General features: G+C 40.8%; 1 protein-coding gene across 1 annotated transcript in view; it reads left to right on the forward strand.

Annotated features, from left to right (window-relative positions):
• The window catches only part of AGAP1 (ArfGAP with GTPase domain, ankyrin repeat and PH domain 1), a 297,553-nt gene that overhangs the window by 41,416 nt on the left and 238,153 nt on the right, over positions 1–17,984 (forward strand). Inside the window, 1 exon segment of the mRNA XM_075755906.1 lies at positions 1,691–1,778. Within this exon segment, the coding sequence (XP_075612021.1) occupies positions 1,691–1,778 (88 nt within the window).

The following is a 17,984-nucleotide window of genomic DNA, read 5'->3' on the forward strand; positions in this document are numbered from 1 at the left end:
GCCCCTCACACCAAAGTTAGGTCGTGGTTTATTCTTCTTCGTTATTACTTTTGAAATCTGTTTTGGGGTTCTTGGGGTTTGTTTTTTTCCCCCTCCACTGTAGCCCACACTGTTCATGCTGAAGGGTGATGTGAGACTGCCTGCCGTTTACTCTCAGCCTAATTGCTGCTTTAATCTGAGCTGTTCTTGCACGTCAGTTGGAGAGGGAGTGTGGGCATCCTTTGCAGCAGTGTCACCCTTCTCTTAATTGACAGTTGTTCAGGGTTGTAAAGACTAAATAACTGTTCGTCCCTTCCCCCTTGAACTCCAGAACTGTCATTGGGTTAGTTTAAGGTGGCACCACTCTTGGTTTAAGCAATTTTTGATCAAGAGGGTAGTTTCTTACCAATTAGCATTAAGAAGATGGAGTAGAGAACGCGCATTGTGTAACTTGTTCGTGCTGCCTGTGCCGATTTGGCAAACTTGGGCAGATCAGCAGAGTTCATCCTCTCTCCGGGGATCTTATGCTCTGAACCTTTTGGTTAGAGTCAAGATCAACACGTAAGAACAGAGTAGGCTTAGCTTTGTTGTAAAGGACGACATAAGTTTCCGTCTCCTCCCCCAGAAACTGAGTAAGCACGATGACCTCAGAGTTGTGTTCAACAGGGAGATCTGAATAAGCAGGTGACAAGTGAGTAAGATATTAAAAAAAAAAAAAAAAAGACATTTATTTGAAAGATAGAGAAGGTATGTTCTCCAACCCCTGCTGTCCCCCTGTCCCCTCTGCCTGTGCAGAGCAGGGCAGGCAGCCAGGCTTGGACCTTGCTGTGTCTCTCGGTCCACTTTGGGTTGATGGCCGGGCCCAGGGACGGGTCGGCAGGACCTGTATTGGGCAGCACCGCAAGGCTGCAGCTGGAAAGGGATGGCTTTTTGGAGTTGTGGGAGCAATGCAGGCAGGCTCCCTCGCAGCCCTTGTAGAGCAACAACAAAAAAAAGGCAAATCTCCAAGTTCTTGGCATTTGAGCACCTCTGGGAAGAAAACGCTTTTGGTGTTGGGCTGCGTTCTATTGCTTCTGCCTGGTTTTTAAAAACAAATGCTAGCTAACCAGCTTAACAGCCAAAAAGTCGTATTTGCTTTGGGATTGAGTGCTTCTGTTTGCTTGTCTGATGTTCCCAATGCAGATGTTTGGGCATGGACAGTTTGAGTTGTAAACTTCTTGGTAAAGTCAGGGAACTTCAGCAAGCACAAATCTGTCTGTCTATAGTCATATATATCATATGTGCGCTTCCGTAGCGAGTCAATGCGAATCACGTAGTGGATAGCCTACAGAAATATTTTTCCAGCATGAGAATTTAGTGATATTTTCATATTTTTCAGTAAAGAGGTGACAAGCTTGCTCTGAGCTTCAGGCGTCTTCCCTGAGGTCTATATACTGCCTGATGTTCGCACTTACCATCAGTGGCGAGCTGAATAAAGGAGCGCTACTAATATAAACTGATTTTGGTTTAAACATTTTGTCATGTATAAGCTCTGCTGTAGCCTTAGGTTTTTTGACAGTTACTTTATCTGTTGACGTATTTTGGAGCGTTTCTATCGCGTGGGCTTTCTCCTCAAGCGCAGAGAAGTTATTTCTGCATTAAGATTTTGCTTGAATGTTCTGGTTTCTACAGGGATTAATTGCAATTCAACTTTTTCCCCTTTTTTATCCAGGGGATCGTGGGTAACTTAGCGAGTGGCAAGTCTGCACTTGTACACCGGTATCTGACTGGCACGTATGTCCAAGAGGAATCACCAGAAGGTATGTGCAGATGCAAATTTCACTATTTATTTTTTTCCACAAACTACATCTTTATTCATTTTTAATCATGCAGAAATGAATCGGTAAAGAACCCAATTTGCTATTTCAATGTGTATGGAGATTTTTCCTTTAACATTCTCCAGGCTGAGATAATATATACGATGAGTATATTTGTAGCTTTTTCATAACTACTTAGCATCCTTAAATACTTTGGCACCCAGTATGTGCCCATATGGGAAACGTCTGGTCCCGTGTTGAGAAGAGTTGACGGCTCTGAGTAGCGCTGCTGCTTTCAGTTTGGCTGTTGAAAGGCACAGTTACTGTATCTAGTACTGGATTTCTGCAAAACTGAGCCCCTTGGTTTGCGAGAATAAAAAAAAAAAAGCCCACTTCACAAGCCAAAACTAATGATGTAACTTGTTCCTTGTTTAATATATGAAATCTTTGGTCTTGAAGCTTTTTTTTTAAAAAAAAATGTTCTTATGCCATAGAAAATTAACTTACATGTGACAACATCATAGTGTTTAACATTAGTCCAAGTTTATAGCTTGAAATCAAAAATATCGTAGTACCTTATAGAGGTGTATCTTACACTAAACACTTTTTTGATATTTTTTTTTTATCTATTCTCCTTATGAACTTTTAAATCCAACTCTGAGACACTGAATTTCTGGTTCCTTCTTTTCCTTACTGGCTGTTCCATTCTTTGCAGATATGGATGCAGGTAACTATACATTGTCTTCATGGCAGCTCTTGTTTTGAAGAGACAGACAGCAGTTTCTGTACTATAGCGTTTCCCCCTTGTTTTGTGTATCATTTTGATTTGTTTCCTTTTGATTTCAAGTCTTTAGTACATCTCACTGTTTTTGTCTCTTGCTGTAGTTGTCTTTTCAGCAATAGTTTGTAGCTTCATGCATCTACGATAACATTTGTTTCAAATTAACTCTTGGAAGCTATTAAGCATAGTACTTGACATTTTAACAGTCCTTAATTGCAGTTAAAATGGGAGGAGAGGGAAAGGGAGGGACGGACAAGGCTTTTTCTTGTGTAATTGCAGTAACAGTGAAGTCTTCCAGTTTATAAGCTTGCCTTAGATGTTTTGCTGCTTTGTAGCTAGGACTGATGGGGTGATAATTGAGCCTTGCAACAAAACTGGGTGTAGATCACATTTTTGCCTGCTGCTTCTGGATGCTGATAGAGGAATGGTTACCTACTGTGTGGATCCACAGAATACAAGAAATCTTCAGCAAAAATGAGTGTCTCTACAGATCTCTTTCCTCATTTCAGGAACAGAAAATATTTTGGGTTATTTTTCTTGCAAGATTGAAATGTATTGATTATTCACAGGGCGAACAGCCATCTCCTCCTAAACGATGAATATTTTAGATGCTGTTCCTTGAGAGTGGTGCCATCTGTCCTCTTTGTCTTGAAGGATTTTTATTTACAATGCTTGAGTGACGTTCCGACTGTTTTTCCTGAAAGGGTTAGATTCCAAAAGCAGCGTCAAATCATTTCTTCGCAGATAAGCGTAGCTGACAAGCCTCACTAATGACACCATTCCATTTCATTAACAGTAGAAAAACTGGAATAATTAAGAGCTCTAATTCACCTTGTAAGGAGTAGGGTCAAGATTTCTAATCAAGTTAGTATTAAAGGAAATTCAACCCATATAAACTATCCTTAGTAAACATCCGTAGTAGTGATTTGTTAGTGTTTTCTTTTTCTCATCCAAGCGAAGTCCGCAGGCTGCCGTTCTATAGAAAATACAGCAGCAGCGCAGATAGTTCTGTTGCATTGCGGTGCGGGACTTCTGATTTTTACATTCTTTTAATAAATGGAGGCTAAGCGTTAGCCTTTATGTCGGAGACCAACGCGGATCTTCCTCTTCTCCTTTTCTGAGGTATTGTAAATGTGCCGGGTTGTTAAATTGGATAAAGAATAGCGTGTGTATCAGACGTTAAGGTGTCAGATGCTTGACTAGTTAAGGAAAAAAACCAAAGTTTACTGACTTTGAATGGCTTGCTAACCGCAAAATTTGTCAGGCATCATATAATTAGTATCTAATTGGTAAAATGATGGATGCATACTTCATGTGAAAATGGTGATTACAAGCAGGGATGGCTATTTCTGCTATCCTTTGCCTTCTAAATTACTACAATTACCATGAAACCTGCCCTGAATTAGACAAGTGCCAGAGCTCCTGTAGACCTTGAAGGTAGCTTCAGCTTTCCGGTAAATGAATCTGAAGGATATAAAGATGGTTTCATGTTTCCTTCGCTCTTTTCTTTAAGATGAGATATTTCTCTCGCTGCTTGACACCACCTCCCCACCAAGACAAAGGATCCATCACATTGAAGTGTAAAGCAGTTTTCTCTCATTCTGTGGCCCAATTTTTATTTCTGTTTAGAATTAATTTCAGTCTCTAGTGTTATTATAGCATGAAAACCTGTGTTTTCCCGAAGAATAAGTTTGTCTTGGGAGGAAAATGGACTTTTAGACTCTTCCTTTGCATATTTAACAGGCACATAGCTATACTCCCATGTGACGCGTTTTTAAATCGGGTGTATTTTGATGTCAGAAAACAAATGATGTATTACTGTAACAAGTGGGAATTTCAGTAGTCTGGGTCTTGCAGTTTTCTTCTGTAATGACACCACAAGGAAGTGATGGGAAATAGGATATTTTAGTGATTGGCAATCTAAGAACCTTCCGGGGGATTGGAAGAAAAGCTCCTGTTAAACAGCGTGCTGGGTTTTACACATAGCTGAAACAAGTACGGTACGTGCAACCCGGTGTCTTTTTTGCCCCGGCAAAAATTTAATTCTACCTGTAGGGACAAAATGAAGCGTGGTGTGCATGGAATTTGAGCCCAAGCACTTTGCAGACCAAGGTGAATTGAAGTTTACAGGAATAGCAAGTGTCAGGAGTATTCTGTTACTGTTGGGGTTTTTGTTTCCAAAAAGTCCCAGAAGCGTGAAACGTGACTTCAAGGCTTTTGCCACATCTCTGGTTTGTCTGTGCACACCTTAACTTAGGTCACAATTATTTCAGGGTGGGGTTTTTTTCCCAGTGAGCCTAGTAAAAATTAAAATAAAGCAGTTAAGTTGTGATCCAAGGTGTCTCAGCTGGGATGAGGAAAAAGGAGTTGGGATTTTCTTTTCTCCCCACTCCACTCCCACAGTCAAGTGAGATGCTGGAACAGACGACTGATGTCAACATGAGCTACTAAATCTGTCCAGTATGTCTTCTGCTTAAGAAAACCAAGAAGGGGAGCCGAGGTCACGTTAACAAAATCCCCTTAAATTTGGAGAATAGTTGAAGTGAGAGTTAAGAAGGAAGCAGGTTCCCTGCTGAGGAAACAGAATTAAGATGGTGGTACCTGTGCCGTACCGCTGAACGGAGAAAGCAAGAAAGAGGTGGCACAACTCGTTTGGCTCGATCTTTGGTAACTTTTGCAAAAGTTTTAAGGTCTCCAGTGTAACGTATGCTTCGGAGACTGCCTTTGAAGAAACTTAAAGCGTAACTTCTTTCCTGAAATTGGTAATTACCTCTCTTGCTGCTAGTTTTTTGGAGAGTTGATGATCTGATTGGCAATCTGCTCTGGCATTCAAATGAGGGACAAATGTTTTAAGTGGGTTAATAACTAAATGTTTGGGTATATTTACTTTTCCCCCCCTGTTTTCCCCACTCTGATGGAGCAAAACTTTTTTTTTTCTCTCAAAAGCATAAAGGCAGTCCAGCACCCCGACTTGGGGGAGCAAATAGGTGTTGCAGTCAGTGGAGATTTCAAGTATCTGTGTGTGGAGGAACTTACGAATATAATAAAAATGAAAACGTAGGATGTGAATCTTCGCAATACTATTTCCTGCCTTCTAGGTTGATGATCTTTAGGCTTCCCTTGTAGTACACAGTACTAAAGAAAAGCATTGGAAGCTCTTGCAGAGGGTGATTTTAGCCACTAATAGGTATCTTTTTTTACCTCTCTAATTTTTTTTATCTATGGATTTTTTTTTATTCCTTACGTAATAGAAGGCTATTTAATTGCCTTTGATTTCTCCTTTCCCGTTTCCTTTTTGTAACTGTAGGCCATTTTAGTTCTTTTTCTCGTTGGCAGAATGGGTGGGAAGCCATTTTTATTCCCGTTGGCGTATTGTGAGTGTGACCACGCTGCAGCGTGAGCGGGGTGCAGAGATTTGCCTGCCACTTCAATTTTGTGGTGCTGCCTCTGCTGCGTCCCAGGTGAGCTACGAGCTCAGCAGAGTACCACCGCACGGGGACCCTCAGTCTGTCCCTGAAGGAGAAGATGCATTAAATTTCAAGTACCAATTAATTACAGTTAGAGGTTTCTGATGTGGTAAGGGCTACGATGAATATGTTCCCCCAGTAAGCGTGATAGAGTAAAGCCTTAATGTGCCTTCCAGAAAGCTGTGATCATTTACTTCCTTTCAAAACTTGACTTAAAAATAATTTTTAGACTATAGAAACCTTCACTGAGTAAATTTTTTCAGTACCTACAATGAACAGTGTATCATATGAGTAACAGGAATGGTCCTAAAACTTCACATTTATTATTAAAATACTAAGCAAAGTGTCAACTTCAGCCTTCCCTAAAAAGAAGAATGACTGTAATGAGACTGTCATGAAAGGAAGTTGCTAGCCTGTTACCAAAACCTGTAGGAATTTCATATTGGGGGACAAATGTTTATATTTTTCAATTTATTATCTCTAGGAACTTATTTCCCTATCCCGCTACTTCAGCAGAGTGTAATTACGCAAGGAGAGTTGAGAAAGACTACTTTAATATTTCAGCTGCTTTTGTTCAGCATCCCCTCACGAGATTTTCATCTGGCCACAGACTCTTACAAAATATGTATACAAAAAGTTCAGGCATGATTCTTTAGCCTGGATAACCTTCCAGTTGGCTTCATTCATGGAAAAGGTCTAATGCTTCACTGGCTGGGCTCTGGGATGAAACCAAGAATGGAGCTTGTTCTCCTGGGGGAAAAAAGAAGGAAAAAAAAAAAAAGAAAAATATCGTTATTTGCTTGCATTATGTCAAATGAAATGTTCAGACCAGCCAGGCAGGAAAGGAATACCGTGTGTTGACATTCTTTATACCTGGTTGTGCTGGGAGGTTTCATAGTGCGATGGGGATCAGAGTTGGGGGTTTCAGGTTGAATAGAACAGGGGAGCTGCGGCAGAACTGGACAACTTCTGCCTTCTGTAGCACAGTGATTCTGGTCCCCTTCTGCCCACGATTCGTTAATCGTGCAGGTTAAAAGTGTAATTCTTCCTTCTGTGAACGGTCAGGTTCCTAAGGTTGCAAATTGCTTCACAGAAACCATTAGCTATTTATTATCTAGTTAATTTTTTTCAAATATATAGGAATCCGGAGGCCGTATTTACAACAACCAAATTTTATCTTTCCTGAGTAAAAAGAGGAGGTGTCCCAGGCTCATCTGCGTGTTCTGTTCTCGGTGAGCAGGCGGGCTGCAATGTAAATGAAGAGCTCAGAAATTTGTCTTCTGGGTATGTACTTAGGTGCTTTTCCTAAAGAGAAACTTTCATGCTTTTTCACTTGTGATTTCTTGGAATTCCATGAAATCTTCATCATATGTCTAAAAAACTTATACATAGCTTATATGGAGAGATTTTGCAAGAATTCCAAGTGCATACGAGTTCAAAAAAGCAACGTTAACCTTGGAGTCCCATTTTGTGGTGCTCAGGGAAAGCGTAGGGAAGCCGATGTTTTCCATGATGAGTTCAAATCCTGGGTGCAGGTTTCCCAAGCTTACGCAGCACTCCGTGGGGCAGCTGAAGCTACCAGACTATTTTTTTTTTTTTCTGCCTGTAAAACCGCAGACAGACAATGACTTTAGGCGTGTTTCAAAATTATCTCCTTTCAGTTCTTCGTCTTCTTTTTCCTTATAGTATCAGCTGATTATTTTTATTTGACATTTCATGCTGACATCCAGATATAAGATAACACTTGTCTATTTTTTTTTTTTTGATCATTTTAAAGTATTGCTGCAGTTGGCTCTCCTGGGCTTTGGGAGCCTTTCAGGCTTAGCATAAAAAAGCGTGTTTATGTATTCTGCAATCTCCCCTCTCCAGCTCTTCCCTCTCCTCGTCCCCCCGAGACTGCCTGTGCGGGTTAGCGAATTCTTTGATAAACCTCTCTGTTCTGGCCGTCACGTTGGCGACCGTTTAAAGCGTTGCACAAATAAGGAACTACGTTAATTAAAGGAAGCGGTTCAGTATTTGCTCTTTTCCTGGGGAGAAGGTGCTGAAAAAGCAGTTTCCTAGAAGGGACTTCTCTTTTAGGTTGCATGTCTTGAAGGTTAACTGATCTTTAAGATGTTTTTAATGTATTGCGCCTTGAATGCTCAAAGGTTTGGGGTCTGGAGGAGCTGTGCCCTTCTCCTAGCAGGCTCCTCTGAAGGTTGCATCCCACGTATAAAACTATAATTCAGATTTCTAGCCGCTATTGCAAGTTTGGGCTCTTCGTAGTAATAAAAGTAACTCCTGGGTCTGCAGCGCTCTTTGTGCCAGTTTGGAGTTTCTGTTGCTGGAAGAAGGGCCTGCCTGCCGCTTTCTTTTTCAAATATTACTTCTGGATGTGTTAGTAAGTCATAGCTAATGTTTAGCTCTTGATCTTTAAACAAAATTTTAATGTGTTCTTTGAACATGTTTCTCTTTCAGCTGGTATTTGATTTCTTATGGTGGGCTTTTTTTTTTTCCCCCTTCCATTTAATGTTTTGTTGTTTGGGGAAGTTGTATCAGAAAGTAGGGCGTAGCAGTTAGCTGATTTTATTCACAATATGTTTAATTCTCAACAGTTTGTGGTTTTTTTTTTTTAATTTACTGCTATAGCAGGCTGTCACTAGATTTTCTACCCGTTTGGGGAATGACAAGGGCTTTCTACCTTGCAGGATGGCAAGATTACATCCTGACGAAGGGATGTCGTTCTCTTTTCTCCCTCCCACTCCCCACTGGTTTGGAGTGATACTAACACGAAAGGTGTTCAGTGAAATACAGATGGAAAATAGATTTTTGCACCTGTAAGATACAGTGTGCTGTTATGTAGTGACCCTTCTGTTCTCATATTTGAATTGGAATATTTTGGGAGGTAATTAAAAAAAAAAAAAAAAACACCAAAACCTGACATGATGACAGTTTCTTTGTCTGGATTTCCTTAGCTGATCTCAGTAAGATTTATTTTTTTTTTGTGTGTGTGTGCGTTCAGAGAGATTATAGTATAATCACAGCTAGCTCAGTCCAGTTTTAACTTCAAAGTTACTATTTGTAATGTAATGCTGTAATGAAAGGATAGATATTATAGAAGCCAGCTATAAACTAAGTATAAAAAGCGAAGGGATCTTAAAAAAAGAATAGAGAGAGGGGGGAAAAAAAGCCTGAAATCCATGTGTCAGTGCTTATAGGAATTGCGTTTTTGGCTTATCTTGGTTATGCCGCTTAGGGTTTGTTAGTACCTATGTTAAGATCTTGTAAAATGGAACTCCTATACAGAAATTTGGAGCAGTTGTTGGCAGGAGATGATGTATATGTTAGATTGAAAGGTGGAATGGGTTCATGTCTGGAAGATGAAGTGTGCGATAAGCCAACTTTTAAGGAACTGCGGCAAAAAAAAAAAAATAGAGCTATGGTATTTTAAGTCATGGGGCTGCCTTCGTAAGGAGCTTTGTTTGGAAAGTGGTGTTTTGGGGTGTAAACTTTTTAAACTTGAAAAGAGCGGTGATGGAAACAGGTAGGCGTGTACTAAAGTAGTATCACATCCTGCCCAAAGCTGCTGTTTGGCTTGTGTTTGTCTCCTGCTGACTTGATAAAAATAAGCTTTTAAAATTAGTCTTGTGGCGTATATACAATTAGTGGGTGTGATGTCTGTAAGCAGCTGTCTGCACCTGCTGTCCATAAACAAAAAAAAAGTAAAAAACCAAGTAATAATGAAAAAAAGCTATCATATATGCCTGATTTCCTGTCTTAGGAGTAGAAATGGAACCGTTAATTTAACTGTGGGCCCTTGTCACCCGACGCTATGGGGCCAGGCAGGTTGTTCTGGGGGTCCTGGGCAGGATGGTGACAGCATTATATACGGCTTGCCTTATAAGATGGAGTCAGTTATACTGAGCAGGGGTCCAGGTCACACCCCTATAAACGTCCAAATACCTTTTCCTTTCCCCTCTTCCATTTTACTACTTAAGGCATAGCTTTTAAAGTACTTGGACATGTTCATCAGATGAGTTTTACTGTCTGATTAAGCTGGAACATCCATAGAAATTTAAATAAAGCTGTGCTAAGTGGTGAGAATGTGGTGCTGGCGAGAATGCTAAATACAAGGAACAAAAGCAGGAGTGCACGAGTCTTAAAATAATTTTAAATAGTGATCGCAGGATTCGGCATACGGAGCAAGTCCAGAGTGTGGCTGAAAGAGGCTCCTGGTGCTCGGGATCTTGGGGCGAACCCAAGGGATCGGGGTGACTGGCGGAGGGGGAGGTTCCTCGCAGGTTCCTACTGGTTATTTTTCCTCCTCTTTAAACTGTCAGAAATATTTTTTTTTCACATGAATGAACTATGAAAAAGGGCGTACTCACAACGTGGAATGTATTCAGCTTTTCTGTGCTCAGTGCCAAAATTTTTGTGTATTTATGTGCAGTAGATGTCAGATGAAAATGTGTTACTTCCTCACGTTGGATTGATGGGCATCTAATATCTTGTTCGTGGAGTGATTTTGGAGATGTGAGCGCTCACGTGCAGGGCACAGGGGCTTTATCTCTGTGCAGAAAATGTTTCAGAGTTTCGCAAATTCAAGCTAGAACCTTTAACGGGACTGAAAACTCAAACCTGTTTAATGTATTTAAAAATCATATATAGGTTGGTGTGCGCCTTTCTGAGGAGGAAAGATAACCATAGATACTTTTATTTTTTTTCCAGGCAGGTCTTGAATGATAGGTAGAATTCTGGTGTACTTGCTAAAAATCAATGTGCTGCTTTAAATGTGAATAGTTTTGTCTAGCATGCTAAATGTTAAGTCCATACGGTACTATTTCTGCTGTGTCATATACCTCAGTATTACCTAAACACGGTTTTTTACGCTGTTTTTGAGCAGGTCGCTACCCGTATGACTTCTGCAGGTGGGAGAATCGAGTAGTAGTACTAAACCAGCCTGGTTTAATAGTTGAGTAGATTCTCTGCTTTGTCAAATGGATAATCAGGCACTGATTACCTTGTAAACGGGATGCCCTGAGGTGCAGGGATGCTTCCAGCCAGGAGACTCAAATCATACAAGATTTTAAATGTTCTGAGGGCAAACTAGTTTCACATGCCCGTTGGCAGCGTCTGCTTTCCAGAATCCCATTCTGCTTCTCAGCTTTGCTGCTGGACTATGGATCCTAAGGTTTATACTTAGGATTTTGGTGACTCTTGAGTAGAGTTTTGTATGTCTACTTCCACTTGATACGTCTACCTGTTTATCTGGAATCAGAATAAAACAGGAACTGAGAAAATGGCAAAGGTCTATTCCTTGGCCTAAAATGGGACTAGAAGATTATTCTTAGTACGAACCCTCCCTTCTTCTCTCCTCCTAGTCTGTTTTCTTGAATAACCACAATTCATAGGCTTATTTTTCTTACTGTGTATTTTCTAGGCAGTTTTTTTTTTCCCCAAGTACTTATGACCTCTTTCTGTCGGGTCCTTACCTCCTTGCACCACCTTGGGCGATGCCGGGAGTTCTGGCTGAGGCTTTGCAAGCCACTGCCGACATGAGGGCTGGGACCAGCTCTCAGCTCATCTGCAGTGCCGGCAGTTTGCCATCCCACGCTGGCTTTCTGCAGCTGGTTGGTCCTGCTTAGGTAGAGGACTCTCCATTTGTCCTTATGATGCTGCTTTTGGGTTTTCCACTCTCTTTTTCTACCTTGTTATGGTCATGTCGAAGTACAGTCCAGTTTTCTAATGTAATTGCAGTCCATCCTGCTTCATTATCTAGAAATTAAATAGCCTGTTACTTCCATCTTCCAGGTTATTAATAAAATACTTGCGTGAGGCTTGAAACTCCTGCAGAAACTTGTGTTGGTCTCATGCTTTTTTGTTAAGATGAGCCATTTGATGAGTACCAAGTGCAGCTTACCTCTCCTTCTGCACTCACAGTAATTTTTTTTCAGACAGGACTTCTCTAATTGCCTTACAAGCAGTATGCCACTGACTGTCAGAAGCTTTATGGTGAAAGTATAACATGCACTGCTCCTCTCTGAAGTCCTGTCTCCATGTAGGGAAGGAAACTTAATTGCTCAGAGGCTGGCTTTTTTTTTTTTTTTACTAGTTTATCTTGGTGGTTAATCCATCATTTTCTTCTGTCTGAAATACAATATTGGATGGGAATCCCAGCCTGTTTACTGCGCTTCTGGCTTCTCCTTTTCCTTTCTCCATGTTCTTCCAGCAGAGAATCTGCTGTGGAAGTATTCCCTGCACCAAAATTTCTAACAACTGCATTTGTGTGTAATAACATGTGGTTGGCTCAAATAAATGCTCTTTCCAGACTGGTCTGTGAAGCACCACAGTTGGTTTTTTTGTTTTCTTTAGACTCTGACAATTGCTTAAAGTTAATGGAAGCAACTGATGTCACCCTCTGATGGCTCCTCTTCATTTGCTTTGTCCGCAGTCCCAGCCAGGCAGTTCAGGACTGTGCTACTTGATCTGTTAAATGATTTCATACCTCTTGGAAATGAAACCAATACCTTTGCAGAAATGTCATTCAACATCACTTGCCGTGATATGTCCTCAAGATGAACACACACGCTCCCTGTTTTCTATCTAAACATTTATTATGGTCTCTGATTCTATGCAACTTGAGTACTTAATGCTTTTTTGAATTGTAAGCTGTATTTTCCTGAACGCTTAAAAACTTAAAATTCGGTTGATCTCCATTCAAATCACCACTGGGTTCTGTGGACCCATCAGATCTGACCTTCTGCAGCAGCACTGCAAATATGCCAATGGATGTACCTCAAAATTAAGTTGTTAAATGTCATTGCAGCTGCTACTAAAATTCCAGCAGTAAAGGCCTCTCAACCTTCTTTTCATGGAATTACAAGATGATATATTAGTGCTTCTTTGGCAGTTTTTATCTAACGATAAGATTATCTATATGATGTAATATTATTACATATGATGTAATATTGTTACATCATAGGTGTTTTCTGCCTGTGGGTGTATTTTGCTTTGAGTATTGCTTGATGCTTCAGGGAGAACTCGAACAGTCTAGTCGTAGAATCACAGAATCAATTTAAGGTGGAAAAGACCTTTAAGACCGAGTCCAGCCGTAAGTCTAACACTGCCAAGGCCACCACTAACCCATGTCCCCAAGCACCACATCTACACGTCTTTTAAATCCCTCCAGGGATGGGGACTCCACCACTTCCCCGGGCAGCCTGTTCCAGGGACTGACAACCCTTTCAGGGAAGAAGTATTTCCTAATATCCAATCTAAACCTCCCCTGGCACAACGTGAGGCCATTTCCTCTTGTCCTATCCCCATACTCAGGGGAAGAGACGCTAGTCCGTGATTCTATCCGTGTATTTCCTAAAATATATCATAAACCTACCTGTCGAGAAGCAGGTGGTGGCGTTTGAAAAGCTCAATCTTGGTTGCGTTGTTGGTTTTTTGAGTTTTGTTTTTTAACCCAGGTACTTTGTTGGGAAGCCGTGCACTTGTCTGCTTGCAGCTGTGGTCTTGTGCGAGAGCGGTGGTTCCCCAATCTTCGCACTTCTGTGGTTACACGCTCAACCCAACTCAACCACATTTGGTTTCTGAAGTATTGTCTAACACAATATTTGCATTAAGGAAATACCCAAAAGCTCATTTTTACGTGTGGCTGAATGATAGTTTGTGATGGCTTCTCTGCTGCTAACACCAATATGAATGGGCATCAAGCACTGAGCACAACTTGACTTGGTGAAAATTTAGTTTTCATCCTTCTTGTGTAATAATATGTTTTCTAGAGAAATGCTGAGAAAAATGTTTTTCAAGTTGTTTATTTAGATAAAAATTTGGGGTAACGATGAACTGCAACACTGACATTGGTTTATGGGGCTGTAGCAGTCACTCCTTAGTGCTTCTGCACAGTTGCAGATCATCTTGTGAGCATTTTTTTTTTTTCCTGAGCTTAACCAACAATTTTTATATATTTGGCCCTGAAATGATGGATGTATGTACAGAGCATAAATGACTTTTTAACGTTTTACCCGGAAGAGGAGCCAGATTCTTGGCACTTTTCTGTCTTACGGAAAAAAAGGAAACAATCTGTTTAAGACAACTGACCGCTGTTGTCAAAATTCACGTGTCATTGGGAATAGAAAATACAGGCTTTTACGGCTGCTTCAGTCTTATCTTTGTCTCCCCGGTCCTGCCTGCCCAGCCCCATGCTTATGGCAGACATCCAGCTGCTGCGTGGGTTTGTCATGTGGCCAGCCCCCCGAATTTATCTTTCTCATATGGCCAAATAACTTCATCCCCGTGGCAATTTGCTTGAATAAAGAGCCTGGGCGAATGCAGTCGAGCCTGGGGATACAGGATGAAAATCAGCGGTTGCTTCAGTGAGCAATTACGCAGTGAAAACAGCTATCAGCTAGAGAAGAGGTGGCCAGGCTTTCATAGCTGGGTGAAAAAAAAAATCAGTGGAATTCCCTATGTAATATACAGCTTTTGCAATATAGAGCACCTTTGGTTACGAATGCGTGCGGTATTTAAAATTGATATTAATTTTTACTCGAGGACAGTTTTGTACCGCTGCTGATTCAAAGCACCAACCTTGTGAAATGGCGTGCGTAGAAATGAGATTAGGAAGCTTTTCTTGATTCCCTCAGCCTGGTATTCTGACTTGTGCTGGGTCTTTAACCATGGTTGTAAATCGCTGACACACAGAATTTATTTAGCTTTATATTGATCAAAGCTGTATTTTTATCTGGAGCATTTTATAGTAGGAACCTGGCCGAACGTACGTAAGCGACTGGGTGGGTTTTTTATAGGTTGCATCAGAAGCACCGCTCTTCTGGTTCGAATGCAGGAATAATATTTCCCTTCTTACGTGAAATGTTGTACGTGTCTGAAAATGAGTCTGTGTGAATTGATAACAATCTTGCCCTGGAAAACTGGGAATAATGCAGCGATTTATAAATACAGAGTTTTAGAGAAAATAAAGCACATACTCTAAAATCCTCCCAAATTAAAGCTTCCACGTGGTTTCACTGATTTGTTTTTATAAAATTGCCATGATATTTCATGAAAACAGTTTCCAGCTCCATCTGTCTGGCTGTAGAGAGTTATTTAGGTATTCGCTGGCATGTCTTTTGTATGGCTTTAGAGATGGGATTGGGGCTGCAAGTAAATGTCGTTCAGCTGTTGACTGCACGCCTTGCACTCGAGCATCTTGGTGCTTTGACGTGCCTGTTAGGACATAGCGGGAGCGATCACTCCGTCCTTCAGAGCCCTGGTCCAGGCTGCCAGTCTTTCTCTTTCGATGACCTCCCTTGGCAGGTACATGTGGGAGTTGAGAAATTCCCTCATTAAAAAGCTGCGTGTGTCGTAATACTGATGGGACTAGAACAAAGCTAGCTACCTCCCTTGGGACTAGTGCTGTGGTTTTTGAGCTCATTCTTTAAATTAAGAAGGTCGTTTCTTTGTTTTCAGTGTCATTAGCTTAGACAGTGTCATGTGGCTCCATCATATATACAGATATTTAGAAAAATACAGTGGTATGTTGTAGGCATGGGAGACTTCGTGGTGACTTTGACAGGTAGCAGTAGTGCAGTATTCGGACTGGCTGCTTCTGTCCCGATGGCCCTGTGATGCTTTACAAACTCCAGAGATGTATTTTTTTAAAAAAAATTACTAGTGCGGTGCTGTTCGAGTCGCACCATCCCAAAAATCACTGCCCGTGCACTGCTTTCACTTGCCCGGCCTGGAGATGGGTCATGTTCGGGGTTCATCAAGCCAAAGGCAGAATCAGTCTATTTTTTGCCTCAATCTTATGGCTATGGCTGCAGGACAACCAGGACAAAGTCTTGGTTTCATACGCTGGCAGAAATCTGTATATTCTTCAGTGGTTAGTTTTGTTTGTGTAAATTCTTGATACTGAGGTAGGTTTTCTCAATCTCTGTCCCGTGTAGTATCTAATGTTATGATGTGCTTGTGATAAAGGCTCTTGAATAGTGTAGAAACATAAGGTGATGGGGATGCATCCTGCTTTGACCTCAAATTTGCATAAATTAATTCATTCTTGGGGAATGAGCTAAGTCTGCTGTTATGTTTCTGGATTTTTCAGATTTGATTTGAAATGCTTATTACAGGTTGGACATACAGGGCATTCTTTTAAACATTTTGGTTCTGGGGGTTATTAGATTTAACCTATTTATTGTGCAATACCTAAACCCAAACAGAAATAAATGAATGCATGAGGGTGTGCAAGGAACTAGTGCATATTCCAGATAACGAGCATACTCGGCTTTTAAGGGTAAAGAAGCCACTTGAATAGATTTAAATTGACTGTATGCTGCTTTGCTGCACTGCTCTTCCGCCGTGACAGACGGTGGTGAAGTGGTACAGCACGTCAAGATTTGAATTTAATTTTGGAAATAAAAATACGGCATCGTTCTACCGAGCTCCAAGCATAGTGTTTTGGGAGAGGGCAAGGAACAGGTATACAGGCTGGTCGCTTAATGTGGATTCGTTAGGAAGAGAGCTGTTGAGTAACTCTATATTGTATTTATTAAATAAGGGATGCTTCTCAAACCTGCTCCCACAGACAAAACCTTTAGTGACCCTGAAGTGGCTCTCAAGAAGAAACCTTGTAGTGCTCACACCTGTGGTCTGTGTATATACATTTTAGTACTACCTCCGTGGATTCTATATTATTTTTTTCCAATTCTTTACTTAAGCTTTTTATTTCACCTTTTCTGTACCTTCTTTATACCTCTGAGGACTGTTTGAAGCTGCAGTGAGACTTGAAAGGCGTCCTGTTGGCAAGAGGGAATAATGAGTTGGCTTTTAAATGCGTTCAGTTCATGATATTTTATAATTAGTTGTGTGAACTTGCAGTGGTTAAAAAAAAGAAAATAGGAAATGGCAATTATGCAGAACTTCCACTCTTCAATCACATATATACTGCATTTCCATTGCTATTTACACCTTTAAAGAGCCTCTCTAGAGGGCTGTATATTAAGTAATTCATCTTATTTAACACTTCGTTATGAAGTGTATACAATTAATTGACGATGTATAGAAATAATGATCTGGTTAATAGAAATTCAGTTCCTGAGAGCTGAGACAAGTTTCCTTTCAAAGTTTCACACTTGGTTTTGATTATTCTTTTCAAGTTCACTAATGATACACATTTATCTGCCACTTGATCTTTGAAGGCAAAATTGAAATCCAGTTTGTGAGCAAGATAATGTAAATCTATATGTAACTCTTCTACTCTTTTCTCCAGTTAAACCACTGGAAATGTGACAGTCTTAATTGTTGCATGTTTGGTGCTGCTAAGCTGTTCTTAATAGGGTAGGTTCATAAAGAAAAAGGAGAACAAAAAAAAAAACCCAAATAAATGAAAAATCAACACAAGAACAGCAGCAACAAAACCACAAACAAAACGCCTCTGTTCTGCTGTCTTTTATTAAACGTGAAATGCGTTTAAACGTGCTTAGATGGCGCATATAGCTGAACTGTCGAGGGGTGTTGATTTGAAACCTGCTGTCACGGTTGGGCTGGGGGAATGGTGGGTCTAAGCCAGTTTGTCGTTTCCCTAAGGCCAGCAATTTTTGCACAAATGTTTTGAGGATCAGCGTTAGCCTGTATGTGCTGGTTTATTTCCTCAGAGGGCTCGTTGGGAGAACAATTCAGAGCTGTTCACTCGCCTGTCGTGTGTTTGATTTCGATAGTACGACAAGTTTGGAAGTAGGCATAGTTGGGAAATAGGGTTCACACTGGAAATAATTCCAGTTTAAAAAAGGGAGGTGAAGAAAGAAGTTGTGTGTCGGTAGATCTGTTTTATCTTAGCGTGGCAAGTTCAGATGGGAGGCGGTTGGATGATGCTAAGCGTGGAGGCCTTTGTGGCTTGCGGGGGGAGATAAGAGTGCTTTTGCTTCCAGGAAAGGAGCCTAAATGCAACCCAAATACTTAGGCAGGCCAAATTTCGCT

This window comes from Balearica regulorum, chromosome 6, assembly GCF_011004875.1.
Source record: "Balearica regulorum gibbericeps isolate bBalReg1 chromosome 6, bBalReg1.pri, whole genome shotgun sequence".
In the NCBI taxonomy this organism is placed as follows: Eukaryota; Metazoa; Chordata; class Aves; order Gruiformes; family Gruidae; genus Balearica; species Balearica regulorum.